Source organism: Camelina sativa, chromosome 8 (genome assembly GCF_030686135.1).
Source record: "Camelina sativa cultivar CO46 ecotype springtype chromosome 8, ASM3068613v1".
NCBI lineage: Eukaryota > Viridiplantae > Streptophyta > Magnoliopsida > Brassicales > Brassicaceae > Camelina > Camelina sativa.
The window spans coordinates 5793309-5807218 of NC_141887.1; the positions used below are offsets into that span (position 1 = coordinate 5793309).

The 13910-nt window shown below is 37.4% G+C and overlaps 4 protein-coding genes and 1 long non-coding RNA gene across 6 annotated transcripts; 3 read left to right on the forward strand and 2 right to left on the reverse strand.

The window, feature by feature from the left end:
- Nucleotides 1-2540: 2540 nt before the first annotated feature.
- LOC147939733 (uncharacterized) lies at nt 2541-4032 on the reverse strand. The gene is made up of 2 exons (XM_087461008.1): nt 2851-4032; nt 2541-2576 (listed from the first exon to the last, which is right to left on the reverse strand). The coding sequence occupies exons 1-2, from the start codon at nt 4030-4032 to the stop codon at nt 2541-2543; spliced, it is 1218 nt and encodes a 405-aa protein (XP_087317134.1).
- A 457-nt stretch (nt 4033-4489) lies between these two features.
- Nucleotides 4490-9913, forward strand: LOC147939734 (serine/threonine-protein kinase TOUSLED-like). Its single transcript, XM_087460482.1, has 16 exons — nt 4490-5066; nt 5331-5420; nt 5556-5759; nt 6027-6077; nt 6245-6352; nt 6458-6502; nt 7292-7404; nt 7716-7782; nt 7871-7940; nt 8067-8161; nt 8258-8437; nt 8518-8728; nt 8820-9084; nt 9164-9218; nt 9296-9460; nt 9566-9913. The coding sequence occupies exons 1-16, from the start codon at nt 4824-4826 to the stop codon at nt 9659-9661; spliced, it is 2058 nt and encodes a 685-aa protein (XP_087316608.1). The 5' UTR covers nt 4490-4823; the 3' UTR covers nt 9662-9913.
- A 108-nt stretch (nt 9914-10021) lies between these two features.
- Nucleotides 10022-10698, forward strand: LOC104706445 (protein CHLORORESPIRATORY REDUCTION 42, chloroplastic). Its single transcript, XM_010422641.3, has 2 exons — nt 10022-10360; nt 10473-10698. Exons 1-2 carry the CDS (start codon nt 10110-10112, stop codon nt 10585-10587), a joined length of 366 nt encoding a protein of 121 aa, XP_010420943.1. The 5' UTR covers nt 10022-10109; the 3' UTR covers nt 10588-10698.
- On the reverse strand, nt 10607-13557 carry LOC104770479 (uncharacterized). 2 transcript variants are annotated; one of them, XM_087460484.1, is made up of 10 exons: nt 13418-13557; nt 13060-13328; nt 12781-12985; nt 12608-12698; nt 12400-12542; nt 12078-12321; nt 11898-12002; nt 11640-11822; nt 11360-11564; nt 10607-11219 (listed from the first exon to the last, which is right to left on the reverse strand). In XM_087460484.1, the coding sequence occupies exons 2-10, from the start codon at nt 13289-13291 to the stop codon at nt 10741-10743; spliced, it is 1887 nt and encodes a 628-aa protein (XP_087316610.1). In that variant the 5' UTR covers nt 13292-13328; nt 13418-13557; the 3' UTR covers nt 10607-10740. The 2 variants fall into 2 exon arrangements, with proteins under 2 accessions (XP_087316610.1, XP_087316609.1); XM_087460483.1 differs by lacking the exon at nt 13418-13557 and having other exon boundaries at nt 13060-13365.
- LOC147939735 (uncharacterized) lies at nt 10719-13672 on the forward strand. The gene is made up of 4 exons (XR_015563215.1): nt 10719-12323; nt 12407-12457; nt 12592-13273; nt 13362-13672. It is a non-coding gene; the product is annotated as an uncharacterized LOC147939735 (long non-coding RNA).
- The last annotated feature ends 238 nt before the right edge of the window (nt 13673-13910 follow it).

Below are 13910 nucleotides of genomic sequence, written 5' to 3' on the forward strand. Positions count from 1 at the left end.
ACATTGAAAGCTAGGGGAACGACAAAGAAACACAGTTGTTGGATCAAAACATTGCAACTTTATATAAACAAAGAGGTGTAAAACAAAAATGTGTGAAAAATAATGGGTGCCAACATGGAAAGCTGGGGGTGCGACGAAGAAACATAATTGTTGGATCGAAACTTTGCAACATTTGAGATCATTAACAAAAGGTGACATCATTAATAATATAATACTCAAAGAATAAAAACTTTTTTCAAAGTTCATAAAAATCTGTCTATATATATATAAAAACAAAGAGATGTAAAAATAAAGAGCTGTGAAACAAAAAAGTGTAAAAATTAAAAGGTGCAATTTTTAAAAGATGGGGTACGACGAAGAAACATGATTATTGAAAGAAACTTGCAACTGTTGGGATCATCAATAATTCTAGACTGTTAGATGAGATAGTAGAAACAATCTCACCCGTTAGATTAAAGTTGACCCCTAAAAGTGGGTTTGCTATTATATATAGATAATAATAAATATTAAAAATATTTAATAGTCAAACAAAAGGTGAGATACTAAAACGATTAAGACGCAACATTTAATCGTGACTGTTTGTATTCTTACAAATCCGGAATCCACTTTTCGTTTTCAATAACAGAGGAAGAAACAGGAAAAACCCCTAATTTGAGAAAATCATTAGATTCGATAAAATTGCTGATCTTCTTCCCGGAAGAACTAATTGGCGTATACACGCCAAGGTCTTACATTCTTGGAGTATCAGCGAGTTCTTTACAAAAAGAGTACTGCTTCTTGTGGATGTAGAGGTTAGAGTCGTTAATTGAACATCATTCTTACTTAAATTTCAATTTTTAACAGTTCTTATATATATATGACTTCTTACACAATTGTTATTAAACTGTGAAGGGTAACACAATCGAAGCTATTTTTTTTACCAAATACACTCGCTAAACTCCGAAAATATATCGACGATGGTGACAGATATGATATTAGAACTTTCAAAGTAATCAATCCAACCCTGAATGAGAGGAATACTCATCATCCTTATCAAATTAAATTCACAGACGATACCACTATGACGCTGGTCCAACAATTGAGTCCAAATAATTACTTTTGATTCGAGGATTTGGATGATATATATCGTGGAAGAATAAATCATCCCATCTCTTTCGGTAAGTGTTTCATTAATTAATTTAATATTGATATGGTACAATCCGTGAGTATAGTTAATTGTAACTTTGTGTTCGGGAATCTAGAATCTTTATAGGATTTGTTGTAACTTTGTGTATTGACCCCTCCCTTAGAAAAGTATGAATTAAACTTTTACAAAATGTAGATTTGCAACATTTTGGAAAACTAAATTCTATCTTTTCCCCAAATTAGATGTATGTGGGTGTATAGTAGATGTGGAAGATAAAAGAAGACCTGAGAGTGCCATTAAAAGTAATGAAGTTGTTTTCACGTTGTTGAATTGCAGGTAAAAGACATTTACTCTACCTTTAGGACAGTTATGTTTTAAATTTTTCTCTGTTAAGATTTTTTATTAATTTGATAAACATGTAAGAATGAAACTGTGAAGTGTCGTGTCAAAGATAACTACACTTCTGAATTCATGTCTAAATGGCAATCAAACAGGTGCCATCTCATATACAAATCCGGACCTGAGTTTTGTGTAATGCGGTTTGTGAAGGTCGGAGAATATGAAGGTATGTAACATAAAATAGTTCTGATATAATCATCATAAGGTAACCAATATATTCACTCTGCAAATGTTTATAGGTGCACCATGTATCGAAAACACATTGGCCTCTTCGAAGATCTTTATTAACCACAGTTCGAAGGACTGGTAAGATTTGATTATGTAAAAATAACTTTATACACTTTATATATGATTATGTATAATGTTAAAATAATTTTGTTTCATACACTTAATATATTTACAGGTCTGAGTTTGCTGGACGTTATTACATAAACCATGTAATGGAGCATCAAAGTGAGAGCTCGGAGACTCAGTCATAAAGAATGGACTCAACGGTGGCCTAATGAACTTTTTGTATATGCAAACTTTAGTATAATTTTGAATGTTTGCAGTACCAAATACAATGGTCTGAACGAAAATATATTTATGGGTTGCTTAAAATATTATTTTAATTGTCTAAACAAAATTACATATTATATTGTCCCAAATTATTATATCAAGGTAATTAAAATTGACCGTAACAATTGTATTTGGCTCATTTAAAACTTTGTTACGGTCAATTTGGGCTTAAACTTTATAAATGGACTTTAAAATTTCAATTAAACTTTAAAAATGGACTTTAAATTTTCAATTTATATTTTGCATATGTAGAGTAATACTATAAACATTTTATTAACTATTCATTTTATTATTTTAAAAAATGAAAGAAAAATATTTAATACGAAACTTACAAAAAAATAATTTATGTTTGAACATACGAACTACTATAAAAAAATATATACAGGTTTTTAAAATATAATAAAATTTTGATTCAACATTTTAAAGAATTAAATTATTATTTTTTTCTTTTTTCTATTCAGTTCCTGCCCGCACAAGCGTGCGGGTAACTCTCCTAGTTTAGTTTATTAAGAATACAAACATATTCAATGAAAATTTAATGCAATAAACTATAATATTTTACTATACCAAAATTAGATATTATAGTTTTTTTTCATTTATATTTTAAATCTAAATTTGTGCGTGTAATATCTAGTATATTATTGCTTAAAAGTGACGAACATATTTTCTAATTAAAAAAATAATACATTTAATATATATATATATTTTTTTTGGCAACAGCGTACAAGATTGGCTCAAACAAGCCAATACGTAGGAACATTGTTTACATAGGTAACTAAATGCGGAACTGTACGAACTCGTCGTGCTAAATTATCTGCTTTACCATTCTGGGAGCGTGGAATGTAGACTAAGGAAAAAGAAACAAACTCCTCTCTATCCGCCTGTATATCCTCCAAATACGGCGTAAAAGCTGGCCACTCAGAAGGCGAAGACACCATCTTCACTAAGTCAGAGCAGTCAGTGAGAAAAACAACAGATTGGTTATCCGCCCCGATCATACAGCGCATAGCCCAAATTAGAGCTTCAATCTCAGCATGGAGAGGGGAAAGACTCCGACGAAGGTTGGCGGCCCCCATAGTAGGGACATCACCCGAGGGTGATGTACAAAACCAACCTCGACCCGCAAAGCGATTTGTAGCTTTCCATGAACCATCCACAAAACAAGTGTAACTCGATAAAGATCGAAAAACTCCTAATCCCCCCCCACTACTTCCCGGGCCAGCCGCAGTGTTTATCTCCAAATCTATTACCATATCCTCTGCCTGAGCCAGAGTCCATGCTTTCGCCTCATCCTCCGCTATCCGCATAATAGCTAGGGGATTTGAATCCAAGTTACTAAAAAGTTTATCATTGCGCGCTTTCCAAATGTACCACAAAATCCAGGAAAAGAATTCCTGGTTTGTAACATTTGTAAACCGCCCAAATAGAGAATCCATGTTTGTGTAAACCGACGCCGAAGGAAAGACACTTGGGGCCGTCGGAAACTGCGATAAAGCCCAAACCTGTCTAGCTGGCGGACACTCAAAGAGAGCATGATTGATTGTCTCCTCCCGAAACCCACAAAGACCACACGTAGCATCATCACATATACCACGTCTCCGTAAATTTGCTGTAACCGCCACACAACCCGAAAGCACTTGCCACAGAAAATGGCGCAGTTTCGGTTGGCATCTAACTTTCCACACAAAGGCCTGTAGAGGGACAATGTCCGGACCAAATACTGATGGCTCAGCAAAAACTCTTTTTTGTGAACGGAGTATGTGATACCCTGATTTTACCGAATAAATACCCGACTTAGTAAAGTGCCATCCCATCAGATCCGGTTTATCCGGTTTGCGCAACAGTAAGGCAGAAATAATGGCAACATCTTCCGGTACAAATGTAGCCGTAAGCTGAGCCAAGTCCCAAGAATTAGGGGTCCTGTAAATGAAAATGGAAACTCGAAGCATGGGATCCGTAGGGGGTCCTATGCTTTGTGCTGGTCTCGGGAATTGAACAGGGATTCATAAATCAGTCCTTACGGAAATGGAATAACCAGTATATATATATATATATATGTAGCTTTCCAAAACGTGGTTCATCCCTTTGCCTCGGAAGGAATGAAGTAATTGTGTGGTAGTTTTCAATCTGAACACAAACCGAAGAAGGGACAATCGTAGATGTAAAATGCAAAATTTGATTGTAAACTCTACAACACTGCATTGTTTGATGTCTTCTAGCGCGGCGTAAGTTTGGGGGTATGGTTGAAGGTGTCATTTTTTGTTTGGATAAATACAATGTGGTGGTGTTGAGATGAATTAGGAATAGATAAGTTAAAACTTAAAAGTAATGGTATATTTTATTTTTTTCCAACTCTTTTGCTTTGTGTATCGGTTCAATATTATCGGGATAATCCCGAATACATATACAGAAACAAATAAAAAAAACCCTGCTGGTCAACTATTATCCATGACCCTGCTGGTCAACTATTATCCATGGCACTATATGGTAAGAAAGTAAAAAAGTATGTAAATGTAAACTTACCAAGACCTATATACAGTACTCCACCTCCTCCACGTGGATTTGCAGAAAAAGCATGAAAATTTGTTGATGGGTTTGTCTTTGTAATCCAGATTCTAGCTTTCAATTCCCTAATTCTCCATTTTAAAAAACCCTAATTTCCCCCCGCGAGCTCTGGCTGATCTGGGTAGATTAGCGAGTGAGCTGTGCGTTGAAGTAGTGTCCGCAAAGGTGTTTGGCAATGTCGGATGACATGGTGATGCATTTCTCCTCGAATTCTTCTAATCAGTCGGATCACTCTTTGCCCGACAAAATCGCTAAACTTGAGGCTCGCTTGACTGGTAAGACCCCTTCCTTGGCGAAGCCACCACATCAGCAGCAGCAGGTCTCTGTCTGGTCATCTGCTTCTGCCGCTGTCAAAGTCGTGACTTCCACACCTCCTGGATTGTCCGAAACCTCTATCAGTGATTCAGACGACGACGAGGTAACCTCAGTAATAAATATTTCGATTTCTTTTTGCTATGGTTCTTAAAGCGTCGTTGGTAATTGAATTAGTGTTGTTGTTCGTATCCTCTATAGATAGCTCCTGTGTATGTATTGATTAGTTTGTGCCTTTTTGATCAAAGTGTTATTGCAATGTTGGCTACATATCTTGGCATTGCAGATTCATCTATATATATATTTCTTTCTTGAACAAGAGATACAGTTCCTTTTTAGCTAGATCTCATTCTCGTTGTTGCTGCCTCAGAATACTGGAGATTTCTTAATCCGAGCTAATACCAAAAAGCGCCAGAAAGTTCAAGAGTCTAACAACTTCGCTGCTGTTGATCATGCTGAGGTAGTGATGACTTTCTTTTGCATAAATCTGGTGTGTTGTTGTTGTAAGATTTCTATGTGGTTTTGTTACAACTTGTTTATGATGTATGTTTTGTTTCCTCGTATTTTCTTTTTAACTACTATTGTCGAATTGAAGCTCCAAGAGGCAGCATATGATGGAAGGAAAAACGATGCTGACTCCAAGACAGGCCTTGATGTAAGTAAGAAGAAACAAGGTCGAGGTCGGGCTACATCAACAGGCAGAGGGCGTGGTTCTAAAGCTAATAATGATGTCACAAAATCTCAGTTTTTGGTTGCACCAGTATCAGCTGCAAGTCAACTGGATCTCTCTGATCAAAAGGTTAATATTGTTTCCTTCATCTGATCTTACATGCAACCAGTCTTGTGTTCATCGAGGATTTACATATATTGGACTTAATTTCATTGACAAAATGTTGGCATGTGTTTGATGTTCTTAACTGAAGTAAAACTTTTTAAGCTGTCCTATGTGAAAAACTAAGCAGGACAAGAAAGAATTACTTTTCTCACTTATTTATTGAAGAGAATCTTTATCTGGATTTGCATTGATATCGGCAACCTGACGTATCGATGAATATTTATTCTTCAGGATTTTAGGCCTGATGGACAGCACAGGAATGGTGAATGCTCTTCACAAGATGTAAGTTTCTCCTCTAATGTCCTTTACTTCGTAATCGTCTAATTTTGTGGGACTTATCTGCATCTTATAAGTTGGGTATAAGAAGTGAACGGACTGTTATTCTGCTACAATGAAACCGCATAGTTATATCTTTCTTCATTCACTCTTTGTTGCTTGTTTATAAATAGGAAGGCGTGACATCTTTGCGTGCAAAAATCGCTGTGCTGGAGGAGGAATTGTGTAAATCTCGACAAGATTCTTCTGAGTATCAGCACCTTGTCCGGAAGCTCGAGAATGTATTGTGTGAATGCCTTTCAGATTTAGACAAATCCTGCTTATGCTATTACCATTTTTGCCTGTTCCCATTCGCCTGCTAATAATCCTAATAATGATCTATGCAGGAGGTAAAAGATCTAAACGATCAGGAACAACAAGGGAAACAAAAGGTAGGCAAACTTTCATTTCCTCTTCCTAACATAAATTACTGAGAACTTTTATGATCTTTTATTAAATTTTCCACCACTATGGCATGGTTACTTTTATTGTTATCAATGAATCTTAGAGTAATATATAGTTTCCTCATTAGAAGCATGGTAGTTCTATCCTGAGGAAGGTTAATCATTGACAGTCTCCTGATTTGCTTAGAATGCTCACTAAATTTAATGATGTTGCTGTTGCTAGAAAACTGAAATATCTGTGAAAGCTTGGATCTTGCATAGTCTATCACATATATACTCTATTTCCAGTGAGCTCTTTTCATATAGCATTTATTTAGGTAAAAATAACATGCAATCTATTGCCGATAAGGACCTTATCATAAGGTCTATGTGCGTTGAATGTGGAACCTAATTGTAGGGAATAAGGATCAACATTTTAGCCTTTTTTTAATCACTCATTGTGAACGAGTTTTTGAAAACGAACTCGGTATCTTCATATTAACTTGGTACTTAAATTGGCAGAAACTTTTGCACACCCTCTAGCAATATTCTCATTAGTGTAGTGAAGCAATTATCAATATTCTATGGTTGCTTTTCTCTGTTATTATTTGGTGTAATATCTTGTGCATACGAATAATTTTCACAAGCTTATGCAAATCATGCGGAATTATTTGGTGTAATATCTTGTGCATACGAATAATTTTCACAAGCTTATGCAAATCATGCGGAATTATTTGGTGTAAGCTAACAGTGCACTTGCTAACTGCAAGCTTTGAACCTTTGTTTTTCGTGATGTAGACAACGAAAGTAATCTCTGACCTTCTCATATCTGTTTCCAAAACTGAGCGACAAGAAGCAAGATCGAAAGTCAGACATGATTCTTTGCGATTGGGCAGTGTTGGTGTTCTCAGGTCTGCCATATTATTCCATACATGTTCTTTTGGTCTTAGTATCTATCCAATACATCCTTCATCTATGTGCTCATTTATCACAAGTATTGAGAATATACTTTACGGGGAGATATAATAAAACATGTATAGCAAATATAGATTTGCTTTCTAGTAAAATCATTAAACCAACTCGAATAGAGTTTTAGAAAGAAATTATATTTAATGCTTCTCTTCAACCCCCAGCTCTCTCCTCTGTTAGGTTACAAAGTTAGTTTCTTGATTTGTGATCAAAATTCAATCCATTAGCTGTGTGGCTATTCTGGTACTTTCAGGACTGGAACGATCATAGCTGAGACATGGGAGGACGGCCAAATGTTGAAAGATCTGAATGCTCAACTTGTAAGTTAAGCTGTGTATCAAGGGATATTCATTCAACTAATATCAATAAGTAACTGTTTTGATTTTTCTATAAATTTGCAACGAGAAGAAACAATTGTTGGAAACCAAGGAGGCTATTGAGAGACAAAGAAAGCTCCTTAAGAAACGACAAAATGGTGGTATATTACCTCAACCCTTCTTAGTTTGTCAGTGAAGTCACAGTCTCATGTAATGTATGTTGTGATATTTTCCTTCTGCAAATTGTTATGATGTTTAGCACCCTTGGTTTTTCCATTTGGTTGTAGATAAGAGTGAGGGAACTGACACAGAATCAGGAGCCCAGGAGGAAGATGTCATCCCTGACGAGGTTTACAAGTCTCGTCTTGCTAGTATTAAGCGGGTATGTTTCTCCTTATGTATACCTCAGCTTCTTTTTTCCTCTATGTTGATTGGGTTCTGGTTAGGCATCATATATCTATTGATTTTACCTTTTCAGGAAGAGGAAGTTGTTTTGCGTGAGAGAGAAAGGTACACATTGGAGAAGGGGCTGCTTATGAGGGAGATGAAGCGCATACGAGATGAAGATAATTCTCGTTTCAACAATTTCCCAGTTTTGAATAGCCGATATGCTCTTCTAAATCTTCTTGGTAAAGGCGGATTTAGTGAAGTCTATAAGGTCAGAACATTGATATATACTATATTCTCTTACATGTGAGAAATATTTTGCAAAACATTTGATATTTGAATTTTAAGCAGGCATATGATTTGGTGGATCATAGATATGTTGCATGCAAGCTTCATGGTTTAAATGCCCAGTGGAGTGAGGAAAAGAAGCAAAGTTATATCCGCCATGCCAACAGGGAATGTGAAATCCATAAAAGTCTTGTGCATCACCACATTGTTCGTCTGTGGGATAAATTTCATATTGACATGCATACATTCTGCACCGTTCTGGAATATTGTAGTGGTAAATCAGAATTCTCTGATATCTTCGTAGATAAAACAAGGATCTTATCCTGGAGTGTAGTTCCCACTCTCATGTTTTGAATTTCTTGCAGGGAAAGACCTTGATGCTGTTTTAAAGGCAACACCTAATCTTCCTGAGAAAGAGGCGAGGATTATCATTGTGCAAATAGTTCATGGCCTTGTATATCTGAACAAAAAGTCACAGAAGATAATCCACTATGATCTGAAGCCCGGAAATGTTCTGTTTGATGAGTTTGGAGTAGCAAAAGTGACTGATTTTGGTTTAAGCAAGATAGTTGAGGACAATGTTGGTTCTCAAGGTATGGAGCTTACATCACAGGGAGCTGGAACATATTGGTGAGCAATCTAGTTTTCGTCTCCTTGATATGGTCTTTTTTTTTTTTAAGTCTCTTTTTAACAAGGTTATGTAATTCAGGTACCTCCCCCCAGAATGTTTTGAGCTTAGCCAAACTCCTATGATCTCATCAAAGGTCAGTGACTGGTCAGTGATCTCCTTATGAGATTATGTTATAGAAGTTTTGTGTTATTAAACTGTCTTGATATTTAGGTTGATGTATGGTCGGTTGGTGTTCTGTTTTACCAAATGCTATTTGGGAAGCGACCCTTTGGACATGACCAAAGCCAAGAACGAATATTACGAGAAGACACAATCATTAAAGCCAAAAAGGTTGAGTTCCCAGTAACAAGACCTGCCATATCAAATGAAGCAAAGGTAAACTAGACATGCCGGTCTCAAACCTGGTTTAAGTAAAGTGGTACCAAATGGTCATGAAACTGTATCTCCATCTCCATGTTCTTACTGTTGCATTTATTGCAGGATTTGATCCGACGGTGTCTAACATATAACCAAGCAGAGAGGCCTGATGTTCTAACAATGGCACAGGATCCATATCTCTCCTACTCTAAGAAATGAGAGAGTGTAGTCTTCACAAACAAGCCAGAGATACCAAAGGACCAGATCGTAGAAATATTTTTTGGTATAGATTATAAAGTTTTTTTGTTTTGTTTGTCTAGATAATTAATCTCCCGGCCCCTTGAACAATATTAATTTCGGGTGAATATAATTCGTCTGGCATCCTTTTGTTATGTAACATATTATGTATATTCTTCATGTTTTTGAATAGAAGAACATGAGCTGAAAAAGTTGGAAACAGGTTCTTGTTCATTATACTGTCTGCTCCTCAGAGTAAATTTTAGACCAGATACAAATATGATCAATCGATGGAATTAAAATACACCGAAGATTAAACCAAGGCAAAACCGAAGATTGGTGACCACTGGCTTGCAAGCAATTACTACAAGACAAAAGTCTACTTATCCTCTCATATGACACCACCAAAAAACTCACAGTTGCTTCTTCCATGGCTTGCTCCGTTGCTTCTTCAACTAGATTTCCCAAGATGCAATCCGGGGTATGGTACAGTGGATCTTTCACGGCAAGAGTCACAGTGAGATGCTGTGAAACCGCAAACGAGCCTCCACGACCAAAATCGAAGCTCCAAGTGGGATCACCAATCATCATCGTAGAAGCCCCCAAAGTTATAAAAACAGCCGCTTCAATGCCTTGTCTTAGAGCTAACTCTGGCTTGGTCAAGCCTGGCGATGTTGGAAGGTCTTCTTCTTCTTCATCCAAATTCCTTATTTGTTTTTACAACCTAAATTTTAGGACAACACTCAAGACTCTGAACGCATCATGTAACTTTTTTTTGATATGGTTATTGCAGAATCGTATCAAGAAAACCAAAGGACTTGTGGGCAGTTCGACTCTCCATTGGAACGTATCTTTTAGATGGTAAATATTTCAAAGCTTTGGAGCTTGACGAAGAAGCTTCTGATTGAGATCATATATACAACAATATTGATAAAATCTAAAATCTTTCAAATATTGCTAATAATATTGTGTAAGGAAAAGTTTTTTTTTTAAATAAAATATCATCATTTTTAATATAATTTTGTGTGTTTGGCGCAACGATCAACGAACCAAAGGCGTTATTAAATTGGGTTAGTGATTAACCCGAATCCAAACGGGTACAACGGGTCGTAATGCGGGTCACCAACGTTCATCGGCAACTGATCAACTGTCTTAAACCACGTCCGAGCCAATTTCCCGGTGAATCCATAATCACCGAACAATACATCAGCCACTCCTTGACCTTCCGTTCCCGGCAGCCACGCCGCCACTAGCGCGTCCATGTTCGAGATGTAAGGCTGCATCACCACCGGACGCCCCGATACTACCACCACCACGCATTTCACCGATGCGCACACGTTTCCGATTGCGCTCGGACCTGGTTCCGATATTGTTAAGTTCGTGCTGTCTCCGAATCCTTCCGCGTACGGTTTCTCTCCGACGACCACGATTCCGTAATCGAATTCGCCGGATTTGACGAAATTGCTGTCGGGGTTTTGATCGTAGACGACGGTTGTCTTCGGATCCACCGTGTTTTTCACCGCCGCGAGGATCGTTGTTCCTGCAAAATTCAATTTCTAATTAGTGAAATAAATCTTGAAGTAATGTTACTATTTGGGAATTTTGAGGGAACCCTAATGTTCTATATGATGATGATTCATTGGAATGAAATGGAGTGAGGACAAGTATTTATGTGTGTACCAATGGTGAGATTGTTGCCATTGAGGCCTTGCCATGTGATTGTCCAGCCTCCACATTGGTATCCCAAGTTATCAGCGTGTGTTCCTGCAACAAGGATCTTTTTGGTCTTCTTTGGCAGAGGAAGCAATGGCTTATCTGCATTTTCACCATTCTTCAACAGCACCAGAGATTTCCTTACTGCTTCCCTTGCCAGTTCTCTGTGTTCCTGTTGAGTTTGTTCAATGTTTAGTTTGGGTTCTCTAGTTTCAAAATTGGTGTTTTGTTATCTTACATTACATACCTTACTACCAAGCTGGTTGGCCAAGCTATGATCAGCCATAGGATCTTCAAAGAGCCCCATTGTGAATTTGACTCTCAAGATTCTCTTCACTGCATCGTCGATTCTGCTCATCGGGATGAGTTTTCGCTTCACCTGACTTGTTAGTTCGTCGATTAACTCGGTCAAGTTTGATGAACCCATGATCTGCATTGGATGGTTTTAGTCAATCATCAAGTGTTTTAATATCTTGAAAACTTAAGAACAATTTTTTAGACTGACCATATCGAGTCCAGCAGTGATAGCAGCATTAATCGAGTGTGAATAGTTAGCACCAAGAGGTGTGGTGATCTGATCAACACCTAGATAATCGGAGATGACAATGCCCTGCAAGAGATTTAAAATCTTTTCATTTTTCTGCTTTGCTTAAGATAGTTTTTTTTTATGATGAAACTAAGTTACCCTGAACTTGAGCTTGTTCTTGAGGAAACCCGTGATAAGTTTCTTATTGGCATGCATTTTCAACCCGTTCAAGGACGAGTAGGACACCATAACTGTTGCAACTCCCTTATTTACCGCATCATAATAAGCCGGCATGTGAATGCCGAACAAACCATTTGCATTAGTAACCGTGTTGTTTGCGTTCATACCTCTCAATGTACCTCCATCTCCAACAAAGTGTTTAGCACAGGCTGCGACTTTGGTCCTGTAAGTTTTCCCAGTTATCTGTTTTAATTCCATCAATCTTTGCTTCTCTAGATATCCATTATTAAAGTATACTTACTTTCCAGCGACGAAAGGTACACCCTTTTGATTGGTTGGAAGGTCACCTTGCAAACCGGGTATGATCTCAGTCATCTGTTGAACTATTCTGTGATCCTCACTGTAGCTCTCATAGCACCTTCCCCATCTAGGGTCCCTACACACCTGCTCAAAGTGATTAATTACAACAACTATGTTTCTGCTTTTGTTTTAGATCAGAGTTTACTTACTGCAATACATGGAGCAAAGACATATTGGATTCCTGTTGCTCTAACTTCAAGCGCAGTTGCTTCACCAATTCTCTTCACAAGGCCAGGGTCCCTAACAGATGAATGCAACAGTAAAGAAACAACGTTTTGGGTCTATCTATTCATTTGGAATGGGATTCTCTATAAGAACTTACCTGGTGACTCCGAGGCCTATGTTATGCGGGAAAATGGTGGCGTTGTACACGTTGTTGTGACCATGAACAGCATCGATCCCGTAAATTATGGGAATCCCTAAGCGAGTCGAAAGCGCTTTCTTTTGGATCTTATTCACCATGTCCACCCAAGCTTCAGGACTGGCATTTGGCTTCGGCACACTCCCTCCCCCACTAAACACACTTCCTACAAACATGATTCTGAAACAGTTGAGTATTCGTACAAGTTTTTAACAACGCTGTGACGGTCCAGAGTCATACCGATGAAGTACTTTTCAATGACTTCGGCTGTGGCATTGGCTCGTTCCACCTGAATCATCTGCCCGATTTTCTCTTCAAGTGTCATACTGCTCATTAGGTTCTTGATCCTGACCCCCAGTGGCTCTTTTGGGTTCTTATACTTGGCGTTCGTGAGTGGTACTTTATAAGCTGCCACGGCATAACAGAGTAGCAGAAGTCCTAGCGTCTGTAGCAAGTAACTCAAACTCCCCATCTTATCCTTCTATTACACTCTCGACACCTGCAGATGACTAATAATATAATAGCGATTTTTGATTAACCAGTTGAGAAGGAGAAGACGATCAAGCGATATAATGACGACAACAACGATGAATATTACATTATTTCGAGTGAGACAAGCAACATTAAGAGGTTGAGATCTTTTGTTGTTGTTTCGACTGAGACAGGAACGTTCTGAGGTTGAGGTTTTGTCTATATGCCTTGTACTTGGGTTGTTAACTTGTTATGCTTGTGAGTTTACGTAGAGACGTGTGATACCATTCCGTGACTAGAAACATCAAAAAAGCAAATCAGATTCTCTCCCTTTTCAAACAAATATCAAAAAATAAAATCTTAGTGACTAATTTCATTCAAATAGCTAAAGAAAGTAACAAGTCTTTTTTATATATATTGTTCCATATACATATAATTGCTGTTTATTTGTTTCTTTTCTTAGTGCGATTAACATATTTTTCTTATTTACTTGTTGAGTTGTTTTCATTGAAGTATGTTTGATTTAAAATAAGTTGGACTTACTTACACTTCAAAAGTTTCATCTCTTTTAGATGAGTATTTTTCTTGCAAGTCTTATTTTTCTTCTTCTTTCTGTTAAA